Below are 16,365 nucleotides of genomic sequence, written 5' to 3' on the forward strand. Positions count from 1 at the left end.
GGCCTACGCCAGAGCCACAGCAGCATGGGATCCGAGCCGCGTCTGCAACCTACACTACAGCTCACGGCAATGCCGGAGCGTTAACCCACTGAGCAAGGGCAGGGACCGAACCCGCAACCTCATGGTTCCTAGTCGGATTCATTAACCACTGCGCCACGACGGGAACTCCTGAACTCTTGACTTGTAAGTGCGTCTGACCAGAAACTATAAATTATCCATAAATATCTGCTGAGAAGCCAGATCTTTGTGCTTCTCTATGAGTATAGCAACTCTTGAAATAGGCGTATACTTCTTAAATAATATATGTGTAAATAAGCATTTCAACTAAACAATCTCAATAAGATCTTCCTATCCATCACTCTCTCATGCTCCACATAGACACAATACCACAATGACCTTTTTTTTTGCCTTTTTAAGGCCACACCTGTGGCATATGGAGGTTCTAGGCTAGGGGTCGAATCAGGAGCTGTAGCTGCCAGCCTACACCATAGCCACAGCAACACCAGATCCAAGCCATGTCTGTGGCCTACACCACAGCTAATGGCAATGCCGGATCCTTAACCCACTAAGCTAGGCCAGGGATCAAACCTGCGTCCTCATGGATACTAATCAGATTCATTTCTGCTGAGCCACGATGGTACTCCCACAATGACTTTTTAGTATTCAAAGATATTGGCTCCCTAGGGGCATGGAGACTATAAGCCAAGGTGGACTACCTACCCACCAGTGTGAATCTGTCTTCCTGAACCTGAGGTGTCACTTGGGGGGGCCAAAGAGAACAGCTCTTGGATGGATATATGGACCACTGTGAGAATTACTCTCCCAGAAGAAAAATACTTGACATTGCCCTACTGGCAAGATATTTTTCCTAATCTAAACCCTTCTCTAAGTAAATCTGATGTAAAATGACTGATGAGTCGAATGTTTGGTTGCACTTAAAAGACCATCTGGTGAACTTCGCAGAAGCTAATCTCAAAATTTTCAATTTTTCATCAGATACAAAATTACTCTGTGTTAACTGCATAGCAATTATATTACATTATGGTATTTCCTCATAAAATAATAAAAAGCAACTTATTTTTAAACATTCAACGTTTTCAAAACTGTTTTCATTTTTCCAATATTCAGGCTTCAGATTAACCACTAATACAAATATTACTGCCTTTCATTAAGCCTCATCAATAATATTATACACTTAACCTCTTAAATCAAAGGGATTAGTCATACTGATCAGATACTCTAGGTGTCATACAAGAATTCTACACATGGTTTTTAAATGTTCAATAAAATGATTTAAATAACAGAACTAAATAGATCTGGGAATCCATGAAGATTACAGAAAGTTGTGTTTTTATACATTCATTGAGACTTTCAATTTCTAAACATAATCTGAGATGCTAATGAGTTTGTCAAGATCTTGCCTTATATACTAACAAACTAGAAAAATTACACATTTAGATGTCTCATTTCTCTTATTTTTATTTTTTTTTTAATTTTTTTTTTTTTTGTCTTTTTGCCATTTCTTGGGCCACTCCCCCAGCATATGAAGGTTCCCAGACTAGGGGTCGAATCAGAGCTATAGCCACTGGCCTACACCAGAGCCACAGCAACGCAGGATCAGAGCCACATCTGGGACCTACACCACAGCTCACAGCAACGCCGGATCCTTAACCCACTGGGCAAGGCCAGGGATCGAACCCGAAACTTCATGGTTCCTAGTCAGATTCGTCAACCACTGAGCCACGACAGGAACTCCTTCTCTTATTTTTAATAAATTTTAGACAGTTAATGTTAAGATACGAATTTTATCTTTTATTTTAAATGCAAAATGGCCCTATTTAAAATCTAAACTGGCTTGAACATATCATCAAGTATGCACCATTTGAATAGTAAGTTCTGAAACAAGTTTTAAAGTGTAGTATTCTCACAGTCTAACGATATTTGATCTCTAAATGGGACCCATCAAATGCTTGAAGAAATTCTTTTCTATTTTAAAGAAAATAGTCTATCAGGTAAACTATTTTCTTGAAATCTTGAATGTATAAAGAATATCTTACAAGAGATACTAAATAAAAATGATTAAAGGTACTAATCAGGCTTCTTTATATCCTACTTTTCCAATAAAATTTATGTTTTAAATTATTTCCAGTGCTGACATTCAATGTCACTTGTCATTTTTTTAGTAAAATCATTTGCCATTGTTGCATAAAACTTCTAATGAATTCTTTAATAAGATATTCTCTTTCTTAAAAAAATGTTAAATTAGATCACTTACTGTAAACAGCCCACTCTCACTGCTACAGGAACGTGAGGAAGTTGAGTGGCCCACTTCAGCGTCACATCTTGATAAATATGCAACATGTTATTATGGTTTCCAATCAAAGTATTTATTGTTCCTTCGGAAACTATAGGTTGAAAACAGCAAAAGAGGATAATAAAAAAACAATCAATTCCAACAGTACATTATATCCCTTTTAGAGGATTTATGATATAAATTAATTCTAATGTCTTGAAATGCATAAAGAATTTAAGAAAACATTATTTTTCAACTTCAAGTTACCAATATCAAAAAGAAAAATTATCATTTTTAAATACATAAAAATTACATATAACTATAGAATCTATAACATATTTGCATTTTATCTAGAAGGCATGAACATCACTAATATTTAACACATTTAAGCTAATGATTTACTAGACATTCACTACAGACAAGTTATTCTATTAGGTGTTACTATATTCCATTCTGTTTATAAAGAGTCTGATATTCTCTTGGAAGCATCTAGAACAGCCGTATCTTGGAAAGCATTAATGTGTTCCTGAAGCCAATTTTACAAGTCATTTTGTACAAAGCAAAATGACTGACAAAACCAAATGTGTGCTTTATATCAAATTTCTATTCAAACTTTAAAAGTTAAAATTTCCATTACATGTCTAGGAAAACTATTTTCCTAGAAGTTTAAAATATATGTGCATGAGTTTGGCTTTTTCTGATATATATAACATGCTCTTGACATATGGAAAAGATAAAAGAAAATCCTTCTACACACCTGAGCAATATGGGAGAAAACAACTTGGGCTACAGTCAAGTTTCTTCATGAATCGAATTTGTCCATTATCCTTAAGGCAAAAAAAGTTTCTCTCACCAAGAACAAAAACAGAAGATGCTGACTGGTTGAAAGAGACAATACATATATCAAGAGCTTGCTCTCCAATATTTAAAGTCCAATCCACCTGCAAAGGAAAATTTTTGATCAATTTAACTGCTAAAAACAGAATATTTCAGTTACTTTCATATTAATGCAATTAAGAAATGCTTCACAATAAAGCAGACATAAAGATTGGCTAATCTTCATTCACTTTTTTCCTATGACTGTATTTCTGATATTGTGTATACTCCTAGTTTTTACCCCATCTTTTACTAAATATTAGCTATTTAATAGTTCAAAAACATTCATACAAGTTTAACCAAGGAGGTGATGATCTGTACATTGAAAACTATAAAACATTGATGAAAGAAACTGCAGAGCACAAATAAATGGAAAGATATGCCATGTTCATAGATTAGAAGAATTAACTAATTATTAAAATATCCATACTACCCAAAATGATTTATAGGTTCAAGTCTCTATCCAAATTCCAATGGGATTTTTCACAGAGATAGGGGAAAAAAAACATAAAAATCATATGAACTCACAAGAATTCAAATAGCCAAAGTAATCTTGAGCAAAAAAAACAAAGATGGAGGCATCATACTGCCTGGTTTCAAAATATACTACAAAATTATACTACTCAAAACAGTGTGATACTGGCATAAAAAAAAAAAAAAACAGCCATCTAGAACAATGGAACAGAATAGGTAGCTGAGATACAATTTGGCATTTATAGTTAACTCATTAAGAACACACATGGAGGATAAGACAGTCTCTTCAATAAATGGTGCTGAGAAAATCTGATATCCACATGCAGAGGAATGAAAATGAACCCCTATATTACACCATCTACTAAAAATGGATTAAAGACTTAAACAGAAGAACTTAAAATGTAAAACTATTAAAAGAAAACATGGAAAAGCTCAATGAATTTTTGGTCATGACCCCAAAAGCAAAGGAAACGAAGTTAAAATAGACAAAAGAGATTTCATCAAACTGAAAAGCTTCAGCAGGAGTTCCCACATGGCTCAGTAGGGTTAAGGATGCTGGTTAAGGATCCAGCATTGTCACTTCTGTGGCACAGGTTTGATACCTGATCCAGGAAATTTTGCATGCCACAAGCGCAGCTAGAAAAGTAATTTTTAAAATTATTTAAAAATTAAAAGCCTCTGCAGGAAAAAAGAGTTATATGGGATTATATGAAATCATGTATGTGAAATTTTTGAAAACTGTAAAGCACTATAGAATTTAAAGAATCTTTCATTCAAAAATAAAAATTATTGTAAAAAGCTTATGCACAGCAAAGGAAATAATCAACAATTGGAAAAGACAAACTATGGAATGGAAGAAAATATATCCATTTATCCAATAAGGGATTAATATCCAAAAATACATGAAGATCTCAGATGGCCGAATGCAAGAAAACAAATGCCTAATTTAAAATGAGCAAAAGACCTAAACAGACATATCTCAGAATAAGACACAGGACATACAAATGGCCAACAGGTATTTTTAAAAATGCTCAAAATTACTAAACAGCAGAGAAAGCCAAATCAGATTCACAATGAGATACTTCATTGTGATTTAGCATGCTCTTTAGCATGGCTGTTATCAAAAACACAAGAGATAACAAGTGTTGGTGAGAATATGGAAAAAAGGGAACCCTGTATATTGTTGGCAAGAATACAAAATGGTATAGCTACTGTGGAAAACAATATGTAAGTTCCTAAGAAAATTAAAAATAGAACTATCATATAATCCAGCAGTCCCACTTCTGGGTATATATCAAAAGGAAATGAAAACAGGATACTGAAGAGATACCTGCCTTCCCATGTTCATTGCAGCATTATTCACAACAGCCAAAATAAGGAGTGTCCAATGATAGATGAATGGATAAAGAAATGAAATAGATACAGATACAAATGACAATAGAATATTATTCAGTCTTTCAAAAGAAAAAAATTGGAGTTCTTGTTGTGACTCAGTGGTTAAGACCCCAACATAGTGTGCATGAGGATATGGATTCGATCCCTGGTCTTGCTCAGGGGGTTAAGGACCCAGTGTTGCCACAAGCTGTGAAATAGGTCCCAGATGCAGATTGGATCTGGTGTTGCCATAAGCTGTGACATAGGTGCCAGATGCAGCTTGGATCTGGTGTTTCCATGGCTGTGGCTCACACCTGCAGCTGCAGCTCCAATTTGACCCCTTAGCCCAGGAACTTCTATACATCACAGATGTGGCCTGTGGAAGAAAAGGAGAAAAACATGCCATTTGCAAAAACATGGATGAATTTGAAGGATATTATGCTAAGTGAAAGAAGTCAGGCACAGAAAGATGAATACTTCATGATCTCACTTATCTGTGGAATCTGATAATAAAGTCAAAAAGAATCAAAGAATAGGTTGTAATTATCAGGGTCCAGAAGAATGGGGAAATGAGGATATACTAGTGAAAAGGTACAAAGTTTCAGTTATGCAGTATGCAGGATGAATAAGTTCTGGAGATCTAATGTACATATAATTATAATACTGTATTATATACACAAAATTTGTTGAGAGATCTTAAATGATCCTACCAAGAAAATATATATATATATGTGAGGTGACAGATATACTAATTAGCTTAGTTGTGGTAATCATTTCAGAATGTATACATACATCAAAACATCTCACTGTACAGAGCAAACTCACACAATTTTCATTTGTCAATTTCACGACAATAAAACTAGAGGGGGAAAAAAGGCAGATAGAGGAGAGGGTGGCAGAATGTCTCATGCAAGGTGAGCTGTTTGTACAAAGGTCCTGTCATGGAAGGGGAGGTTGCATGGCTTGTTCAAAAAAAATACACATAAAGAAGTTATTTGCTCCATTGAAAATACTCCATAAGAAATCTATTGTGTTTACTTTGCAAATAAAATTTAATAACCAGTAAAACCCATCGCCAATATTGCTGTAAATATAGTTTTGATATAAAGATAATTTTTGAAAGTATCAATATGCATATATACACAGCAGTCATCAAGCTACTGTAGTGGTATACATAGGATCCTATACACATAAGAGCATTTCTAGGGTATCTCCATCTCTAAGGAACCTGGTCAGTGTTTAACAAATGTTTCTTAAAATAATGAAGGAATGAATATAAAATGGACATGTAAAGAAAAGTTTATAATTCAGCTCCTAATCAATTAATATTTCTAAATCAAGAAAACAGATACGACCAAAGCATTTTGAAAAGCATTGGCTGATAGACATATATTGTATATGGCAAAGACAGTGAGATTGATGCACAAAAGTATCAGGACAAAGAGGAAGTAAAAATGCCCTCAAAGTAAGGCTGAGAAGCAAGAATCAACAAATAAAATACCAAAGAAGATATGTGAAAAGTCACATTACAGATATATATAAATTTCATGCCTTCAGAAATAATTTTGGTATTAACCTATCTAATTTACATATTAAGATATCTGAAGAAGGTATGAAATCCAAATAGGGCTAGTCAGAGAGGCAAATATCATCACTGTGTATATAAGCACATTCTGAGATAGAGAGACAGCATAATGAATTCAGGTAGATGTATCATCCAATTTTCATCCAAATTAGAATTCAACATCAGGAAATCATTGGATTGCCACTTAGTTCAAGTGTAGTTCACCTATATGACACAATAACACTGGACACAAGATATGAACATCAGTCCTGAGGCAGTTACATTTTTCATTACAATTTAATGGGCTGGCATTCTAGCATTATTTTTTAGTGCTTATAACTCAGGCTGATGTGTCCCTGACTCTGAGAGATGGCAGTACATTCAGAGTGGATAGGCAAATCAAGTTTCTGAAGCCACAGGCTAAGATCTGGACACTAAATATTTTCAGTTCACTAGGTACTGAGTGCTACTCTTTGTAATCTCCCCTTAGGGAAATATATGACATTCTAAGTTAATGCATCTCAAAATGCACAGAAGTTTAGTAAGGACAATCATTAAAAAATTTTTCCACTGCAGGCCAAGATGGAGTAATAGCAAAAAAATCTACCATCCCACCTGAAACAACAACAACATGGACAAAAAATATGAAACAACAGTTTGCAAGGCACTAGATATTAGAAAACAAAGGACAGCAAATTCTTAAAAACAAAAAACAAATGAGGTGAGCAGTATACTTGCTCCAGCCATGAAAGAGTTTTCAGGCCATAGTACAGGGAGAGAGAGAGCCTGGGCAAAACATAGCAGACTTCATTTCTATGCTAAGACCTCAGAGAAATCAAGGCAACTAGAGTTTTCAAGACAGCACACCAAAGATAGAGAGCAACACAGAGAGAAAACTCTGAGATCTATAAAGAATTCTCTCAAACATTCAACTAAGTACTTATCAGTATATTCATGTAGTAAACTACTCAAAGCCATGGAAAGAACCACCCAAAAGGAATAGCAGTAACAGTGCCCAGCATTCACATGAAGCCTGGAATACTGCCTATGCCCACCAGCCAGACTGGAACACCTCATAATTCAAAGAGAGCTGGATAGAACACTCAGAAAGGTATTACTTCAAGAGTGAGAATTAAGTAACCAAAGAATGAGCACTGCTCTGGTCTCACCTAACAAGACTTAAAAACAAGACCCAAAAAGATCAAACTGTGTCCCAGGACAAAGCTCAAGAAGATTTATAGAAATACAAAAATATATAGCACCCAAAAAAGTATGTATCTGAAGAATAAACAGCTAAGAAATTTTTAAATTTCATGAAAACTATAAATTCACAGATAGATACATTAAGTTCAACAAATCCAAAGCACCAAAAAAGGAATGAAAGAAAACAACACAAAGTACATCATAATCTAATTTCTCAAAACAAGTGATAAGAGAAAATTTGAAAAACAGCCAGAGGAAAAAAGACATTATGTAAAAAGGAACAAAGATAAACAGAAAGATTTCTCATGGGAGCAATGCAAGCAAGAAGACAGAAGAGATCTCTGCTCTGAGAGGAGGAAATCAAGATGGTGGAGTAGGAGGATGTGAAACTCCTGCATCAAACACATCAAAAATACATCATTATGTGAAATAATTCTCAATGAAAATTAATTGGATACTGGCAGAAAGACTCCTGTATAACCAAGACTGAAAGAGAGATCCACATGTAATCAGGGAGAAAGGGAAGAGAAGCAATCAGATCAGGACCTGTCCCCAAAGGAGGGATCTCAGAAGAAAAGTGAGATTACACAGGTACAGATCCTTCCTGGAGAGGGAGCCGTCTGAGCTACATATTGGGCACCACAGTCCTGGGGTCCTGCATAGAGAAGAAGAGCCTCCTTGGCTTGTTGGAGGGCTGATGGGAACAACAGAAGAACTAGGGGAAGCCCAGATTCTGCTCAGAAGGAGTGAATATATGTTTGCTCATTCTAGAAACAGGGTGCAAAGTGCAGATCAGGACTGTGTGCGTGGCTGACTGGTTTCCAGCAACCATCCCTGCAAGCACCCCAGCCTAAGCAGAGTGAATGCTCCAGACTTACTTACTCCACATTGCAGCTCCACACAGGAGGAAGGGCTACTAGGACCGAGGGAAAAACTCAAGTGTGAGATACATAGGCAGCTAAGACCCAAAGCAATGTCTAAGCAGGGAGGGTTCACCCATTATTGGTTCTTGCACAGGTAGCATATCAGAAAAAGCCCAACCTGTGTCTGCAGCCAGACTACTACACTCCTTCTAACAACGAAAGCCCTCTCAGGCCTGACTGCTCCAGTACTGCTTCCCTCTGGGACAAGGGTGCCAATCCTGGGAGTGGGGCGAGCTCACACTAAAAGGGAACAGAACTAGTTCAGAGTTGACCTGCGGGACTTCTGCTCCAGCAACATGAAACCTGATCCCATCCCTGATAGGGCAGTGATAGCCACTGAGCAGAAGGAAAACCCTGGCTCATACCTGTTTCTGGCCCTAGCCCCTCCTTCTCTAGCTCACTTCCTACCAAGGTAAGAGTTGCCAGCAAACTCTCAGGAAAGATGTGACTTATGTTCACATCAAGTCCAGCTCTCCCACCAAAACCACTGAGCATATGCAGGCTGAATAAGGATGCTCCCACATAAGGACACCATATTAGGTAAATGTTTCACCTAATTTCATAGAAAGAGAAAAAGTTAAGCAAAATAAGAAGGCAGAGGAATTGGTCTCAATAGAAAAAGCAAGAAAAAAAGAACTGAAAAAAAAAGAAACCAAAATCAACAATTTACCAAATAAAGAAATCAAAGCATTGGTAACAAGAATGCTAAGTGAACTAGAGAAAACAATAGGTTAACAAAGTGAGAATTTTAAAAAGAAATTAGAAGATATTAAAAAGAACTGGTCATACTAAAGAATGCAATAAATTAAATGAAAAACACACTAGAAAGAATAAACAGCAGAGTAGGTGATACAGCAGAACATATAAGTGGTCTGGAATTCAAAATAATGGAAATCATTCAAGCAGAACAGAAAAAAAAGTTAAAAATGAGAATAGTTTAAAAGATCTCTGTAATAATATAAAACATACCAACATTTGCAAGGGTCCCAGAGGAGAAAAGAAAGAGAAGAGGTTGAAAATGTATTTGATGAAATTATGGCTGAAAACTTCCCAAACCTGAAGTAGGAAACAGATATCCAGGTATAGGAAGCATAGTGGGTTCCAAAGAAGATGAACCCAAACAGACTCACACAAAGACACATCATAATTAAACTGGCAAAAGTAGAAGTAAAGAGGAGTTCCCACTGTGGCTCAGTAGGTTAAGGCTCCAATGTTGTCTCTGTGAGGATGCAGGTTCAATCCCTGGCCTTGCTCAACGGGTTAAGGATCTGGCACTGCTGTAAGCTGCAGCATAGGTCTCAGATGTGGCTCAGATCTTGTGTTGCTGTTGCTGTAGCTGTGGCAATGGCCTCAGCTGCAGCTCTGATTCAACCCCTAGCCCAGAAACTTCCATATGCTGTAGGTGCGACCATAATTTTTTTAAAAAGAAGTAAAGAGAGAAGTCTAAAGGCAGCAAGAGAAAAACAAAGAATCTCATACATAAGACTACCAGTGGATTTTACTGCAGAAACTTGGCAGGCCAGAAGGAAGTGGCGTGATATATTCAAAGCGCTGAAAGAGGGAACACTGAAACCTAGGATACTCCACTCAGAAAGATTATCATTTAGAATTGAGGGTGATATAAGGAAATTCTCAGATAAGCAAAAATTAAAAGTATTTATCAATCACTACTAAATCAACTCTAAAAGAAATGTTAAAGGTTTCCCTTAAGTAGGAAAGAGAAATCCCAATAGGAGAGACAAATATATAGTAGGAGCTGAGGATCAACTACTTAAATAAGCTGGTATGAAGATTAAAAGACAAAAAAAAATTGCAGAAGTAACTATAACTACAATAAGTAGTTAAGGGATAAATGTGGAGATGTAAAATATGACATTAAAAAACACAAAATATGGGGGAGGAAATGTAAAATGCAGTCTTTTAAAATGTTTTTGAGCTTATATGAACACCAGTTGAAAACAAGTAAATAGTATTGTAGGTCAACATATATAAACCCCATGATAACCACAAATCAAAAACTTACAACAGATACACAAAAACTAGAGAGAAAGAAATACAAGAGTACCACTAAAGAAAATCACCAAATCACAAGAGAAGAAATAAAAGAAAGGAACACAGAAAAAAAAAAAAAACAGAAAACATGTAACAAAATAGCAATAAATACATACCTATCAATAATTTTTTAAATGTCAATGGACTAAACGCTGCAATCAAAAGTCATAGATTTGTAAATCAACTTTACTTCAATTTAAGAAATTTTAGGAGTTCCCATCATGGCTAATGAACCCAACTAGTATCCATGACGATGCAGGTTCGATCCCTGGCATCGCTCAGTGGGTTAAGGATCCAGTGTTGCTGTGAGCTGTAATGTAGGTCGAAGAAATGGCTCGGATATGGAGTCACTGTGGCTGTGGCATAGGCCAGCAGTTACACCTCCAATTTGACCCCTAGCCTGGGGATCTCCATATGTCATGAGCGCAGCTCCAAAAAGACTGAAAAAAAAAAAAAATTGGAGTTCCCGTCGTGGCGTAGCGGTTAACGAATCCGACTAGGAACCATGAGGTTGCGGGTTCAATCCCTGGCCTTGCTCAGTGGGTTAATGATCCGGCGTTGCCGTGAGCTGTGGTGTAGGTTGAAGACACGGCTCGGATCCCGAGTTGCTGTGGCTCTGGCGTAGGCCGGCGGCTACAGCTCCGATTCAACCCCTAGCCTGGGAACCTCCATATGCCATGGGAGTGGCCCAAGAAATAATAAAAACAAACAAACAAACAAACAAACAAAAACTTATCAAAAAAAAAAAAAAAAAAGGAGTTCCCGTCGTGGCGCAGTGGTTAACGAATCCGACTAGGAACCATGAGGTTGCGGGTTCGGTCCCTGGCCTTGCTCAGTGGGTTAATGATCCGGCGTTGCCGTGAGCTGTGGTGTAGGTTGCAGACGTGGCTCGGATCCCGCGTTGCTGTGGCTCTGGCGTAGGCCGGTGGCTACAGCTCTGATTCAACCCCTGGCCTGGGAACCTCCATATGCTGCAGGAGTGGCCCAAGAAATAGCAACAACAACAAAAGACAAAAAGACAAAAGACAAAAAAAAAAAATTTAAAGACAGGGTGGCTGACCATAGTTTAAAAAAGAAAAAAAGAAAAAAAAAAAGCATGACCCATCTATATGCTGTTTACAATAGACTCACTTCAGAGCAATAGACACACAAATCTGAGAGTTAGGAGATGGAAGAATACATTTCACACAAACAGAAATGACAATAAAACAAGGATAGCAATATCATACTAGAAAAAGACTTTAAAACAAGTCTATAACAAAAGACAAAGAAGGGCATTATATCATTATAATACATGATGTAATATAATGGTATTATTTTAACATTACAAAAGGATCAATACAAAAAGAGGACATTATATTCATTAACAAATACAGAAGCACCTAAATATATAAAGCTAATATTAACAGACATAAAGAGAGAAACTGACAATAATAATACAATAATACAATAATAGAAAATAATACAATAATAGAAAAGAACATTAACACCCCCACTTACATCAATGGATAGATCATCCAGACAGAAAATCAGTAAAGCAACAGTGGACTTAAATGACACAATAGATCAGTTGGACTTAATAAATATCTACAGGACATTCTATTCAAAAGCAGTAGAACACACATTCTTTTCAAGTGTAAATAGAATGGTCTCCAGAATAGATCACATTCTACGCCACAAAACAAATATCAACAAATTTAGGATGACAGTAATTGGAGACGGGATTAAGATGGCGGAATAGAAGGACTGGAGCTCAACTTCTCTCCTAAAAATAACGAAATTCACAACTAAAGACTGAGCACACTTCACCAAAATGGACCGGAAACCTTAAAAAAGATAACCTACTCCAGAAGAAAATGAGGAGGCCACATCAAGAGGTAGGAGGGGTGATTTCACGATATAAACAACCCTGTGCCTCCGGGGCGGGAAGCTCCACAGACTGGAAACTAACTGGTTCACAGAGACTCACCTACAGGAGTGAGAGTTCTGAGCCACACATCAAACTCTCATGTGTGGGGAGATGGCACAGGGAGAAAGAGCCCTGGAGCATCTGGCATTGAAGGCCAGTGGGGCTTGTGCTCAAGAGCTCCACGGGACTGGGAGAAACGGAGACACCATTCTTAAAAGGTGCACACTGACTTTCACGTGCACTGAGTCCCAGGGCAAAGCAAAGTCTCCAAGGGAATCTGGGTCAAATCTGACTGCAGTTCTTGGAGGACATCCTGGGAAAACAGGGGTGAATGTGGCTTGTTGTGAAGGAAGGACATTGAAGGCAAAACTCTCGGGAATATTCAGCAGCAGTGCCTTTCTCTGGAGGTGGCCATTTTGGGAAAATCTGGCCCCACCTGTCAGCCAGCTGCTGAGAAGCCCCAGGGCAAACAACAACCCAAATGGGATCACAGCCCCACCCCTCAGTAAACAGGCTACCTAAAGACCCCTTAGGCACATAGCTGCCTCTAATCCCATCCAGAGACTAAGCTCCACCCACCAAAGGGATTAGAATCAGCTCCACCTACCAGTGGGCAGCCATCAGCCCCTCCCATCAGGAAGCCTACACCAAGCCCCCATAGTGACTTCAGCCACAAGGGGGGCAGACACCAGAAGTAAGAGAGGCTACAACTCTATTATCTGTAAGAAGGTCACCACACCAAAAACCTATAAAAGTGAAAAGGCAGAGGACTATAACTCAGATGAGGGAGAAAGAAAAAACCCCAGAAAAACAGCTAAGCCATGAGGAGATTCTCAGCCTCCAGGAAAAAGACGTTAGACTGATGATGCTAAAGATGATGCAAGACATTGGAAATAAACTGGAGGCAAAGATGGATAATTTACAGGAAACACTGAGCAAAGACATACAAGATATAAAACTGAAACAAGAAGAGATGCAAACTACAATCACTGAAATAAAAAATTCACTAGAAGCAGCTAACAGCAGAATACAGGAGGCAGAAGAACGAATAAGTGAGGTGGAGGACAGATTAGTGGAAATTACGGATGCAGAACAGAAAATAGAAAAAAGATTGAAAACAAATGAAAAGAGTCTTAGAGAACTCTAGAACAACGTGAAACACAACAACATCCATATTATAGGGGTGCCAGAAGGAGAAGAGAGAGAGAAGGGGACAGAAAAAATATTCCAAGAGATAATAGCCGAAAACTTCCCTAACATGAGGAAGGAATCCCTCACTCAAATCCAGGAAGCACAACGAGTACCATACAAAATAAACCCAAGGAGGAACACCCCAAGACACATACTAATCAAACTGACCAAAATTAAAGACAAAGAGAAAATCTTGAAAGCAGCTAGGGAAAAGAAACAAATAACATACAAGGGAACCCCGATAAGGCTATCGGCAGATTTCTCAACAGAAACTCTGCAGGCCAGAAGGGAGTGGCATGATATACTCAACGTGATGAAAGGAAAAAAACTCCAACCAAGATTACTCTACCCAGCAAGGCTCTCATTCAGATTTGAAGGAGAAATCAAAACCTTCTCAGATAAGCAAAAGCTGAGAGAATTCAGCAGCACTGAACCAGCCTTACAACAAATACTAAAGGAACTTCTATAGGCAGAAAAGAACAAGAGAAGAAGGAAACGAAAAAGAGCAGCAAAAACAAATCCAAAGTAATTAATAAAATGGCAATAAGAACATACATAGCAATAATTACCTTAAATGTCAATGGACTAAATGCCCCAACCAAAAGACAGAGACTGGCTGAATGGATACAAAAACAAGACCCATACATATGCTGTCTTCAAGAGACCCACTTCACTTCTAAGGACACATACAAATTGAAAGTGAGAGGATGGAAGAAAATATTTCATGCAAACGGGGATCAAAAGAAAGCTGGAGTAGCAATACTCATATCAGACAAAATAGACTTTAAAATGAAGAATATTTTCAGGGACAAAGAAGGACATTACATAATGATCAATCCAAGAAGATGTTATAACAATTTTAAATATCTACGCACCCAACACAGGTTCACCACCATATATAAGGCAACTGCTATCAACCTTAAAGGGAGAAATTGACAATAACACAATCATAGTGGGGGACTTTAATACCCCACTTACAGCAATGGACAGATCAACCCGACAGAAAATCAATAAGGAAACACAGGCCCTGAAGGAAGCATTAAACCAGAGGGACTTAATAGATATTTATAGGACATTTCCTCCAAAAGCAACAGAATACACATTCTTCTCAAGTGCACATGGAACATTCTCCAAGATTCACCATATCCTGGGCTACAAATCCAACCTCAGTAACTTTAAGAAAATTGAAATCATACCAAGCTTCTTTTCCGACCACAACGCTATACGACTGGAAATCAACAACAAGAAAAAAACTGCAAAAAACACAAACACGTGGAGACTCAACAACATGCCACTAAACAACCAATGGATCACTGAAGAAATCAAAGAGGAAATTAAAAAATACCTGGCAGCAAATGACAACGAAGATACGACACTCCAAAACCTATGGGATGCAGCAAAACCCGTGCTAAGAGGAAAGTTTATAGCAACACAAGCCCACCTCAGGAAACAAGAAAAAGCCCAAATAAACAAGCTAACTTGACATCTAAAGCAGCTCGAGAGAGAAGAATAGACAAGACCTAAAGGGAGTGGAAGGAAAGAAATCATAAAGATCAGAGCAGAAATCAATGAAATAGAAACAAGGAAAACCACAGAAAAGATCAATGAAACGAAAAGCTGGTTCTTTGAAAAGATCAACAAAATTGATCAACCCCTAGCCAGACTTATCAAGCAAAAAAGACAGAGGACTCACATCAATAAAAGTAGAAATGAAAAAGGAGAAGTAACAACGGACACCACAGAAATACAAAGGATCCTAAGAGACTACTATACGCAACTATATGCCAATAAAATGGAAAACCTAGAAGAAATGGACAAATTCTTAGAAAAGTACAATCTTCCAAGACTAAACCAAGATGAAATAGAAAAGACGAATGGACCCATCACAAGAACTGAAATTGAAACTGTGATTAAAAACCTTCCAACAAACAAAAGTCCAGGACCAGATGGCTTCACAGGCAAATTCTATCAAACATTTAGAGAAGACCTAACACCTCTCCTTCTGAAACTATTTCAAAAAATTGCAGAAGAAGGGATATCCCCAAACTCATTCTATGAGGCCACCGTCACCCTGGTACCAAAACCAGACAAAGACTCCACAAAAAAAGAAAACTACAGGCCAATATCACTGATGAACATCGATGCAAAAATCCTCAACAAAACACTAGCAAACCGCATCCAACAATACATTAAAAGGATTGTACATCATGATCAAGTGGGATTTATCCCAGGGATGCAAGGGTTCTTCAATATCCGCAAATCCATCAGTGTGATACACCACATTAACAAACTGAAGAATCAAAACCATATGATCCTCTCAATAGACACAGAAAAAGCCTTTGACAAAATCCAACACCCATTTCTGAGAAAAACCCTTCCGAACATGGGCATAACGGGAACCTACCTCAACATGATAAAGGCCATATACGACAAACCCACAGCAAACATCATTCTCAATGGTGAAAAGCTGAAAGAATTCCCGCTGAGATCAGGAACAAGACAAGGA

At 37.7% G+C, this 16,365-nt stretch overlaps 1 protein-coding gene across 10 annotated transcripts in view; it reads right to left on the minus strand.

Moving 5' to 3' along the window:
• BBS9 (Bardet-Biedl syndrome 9) overlaps positions 1 to 16,365 on the minus strand; it is a 728,255-nt gene that overhangs the window by 585,637 nt on the left and 126,253 nt on the right. For all 10 annotated transcript variants that reach the window (XR_007132618.1, XR_007132616.1, XR_007132617.1 and 7 more), the window contains 2 exons: positions 3,051 to 3,234; positions 2,276 to 2,405 (listed from right to left, as the gene is read on the minus strand). Coding sequence is in view for 4 of the 10 variants with exons in the window: in XM_047763266.1 (XP_047619222.1) it covers positions 2,276 to 2,405; positions 3,051 to 3,234 (314 nt within the window). In the remaining 6 variants the exon portion in view is untranslated. The remainder of the gene's footprint in view (positions 1 to 2,275; positions 2,406 to 3,050; positions 3,235 to 16,365) is intronic.

Source organism: Phacochoerus africanus, chromosome 16 (genome assembly GCF_016906955.1).
Source record: "Phacochoerus africanus isolate WHEZ1 chromosome 16, ROS_Pafr_v1, whole genome shotgun sequence".
Taxonomy (NCBI): domain Eukaryota; kingdom Metazoa; phylum Chordata; class Mammalia; order Artiodactyla; family Suidae; genus Phacochoerus; species Phacochoerus africanus.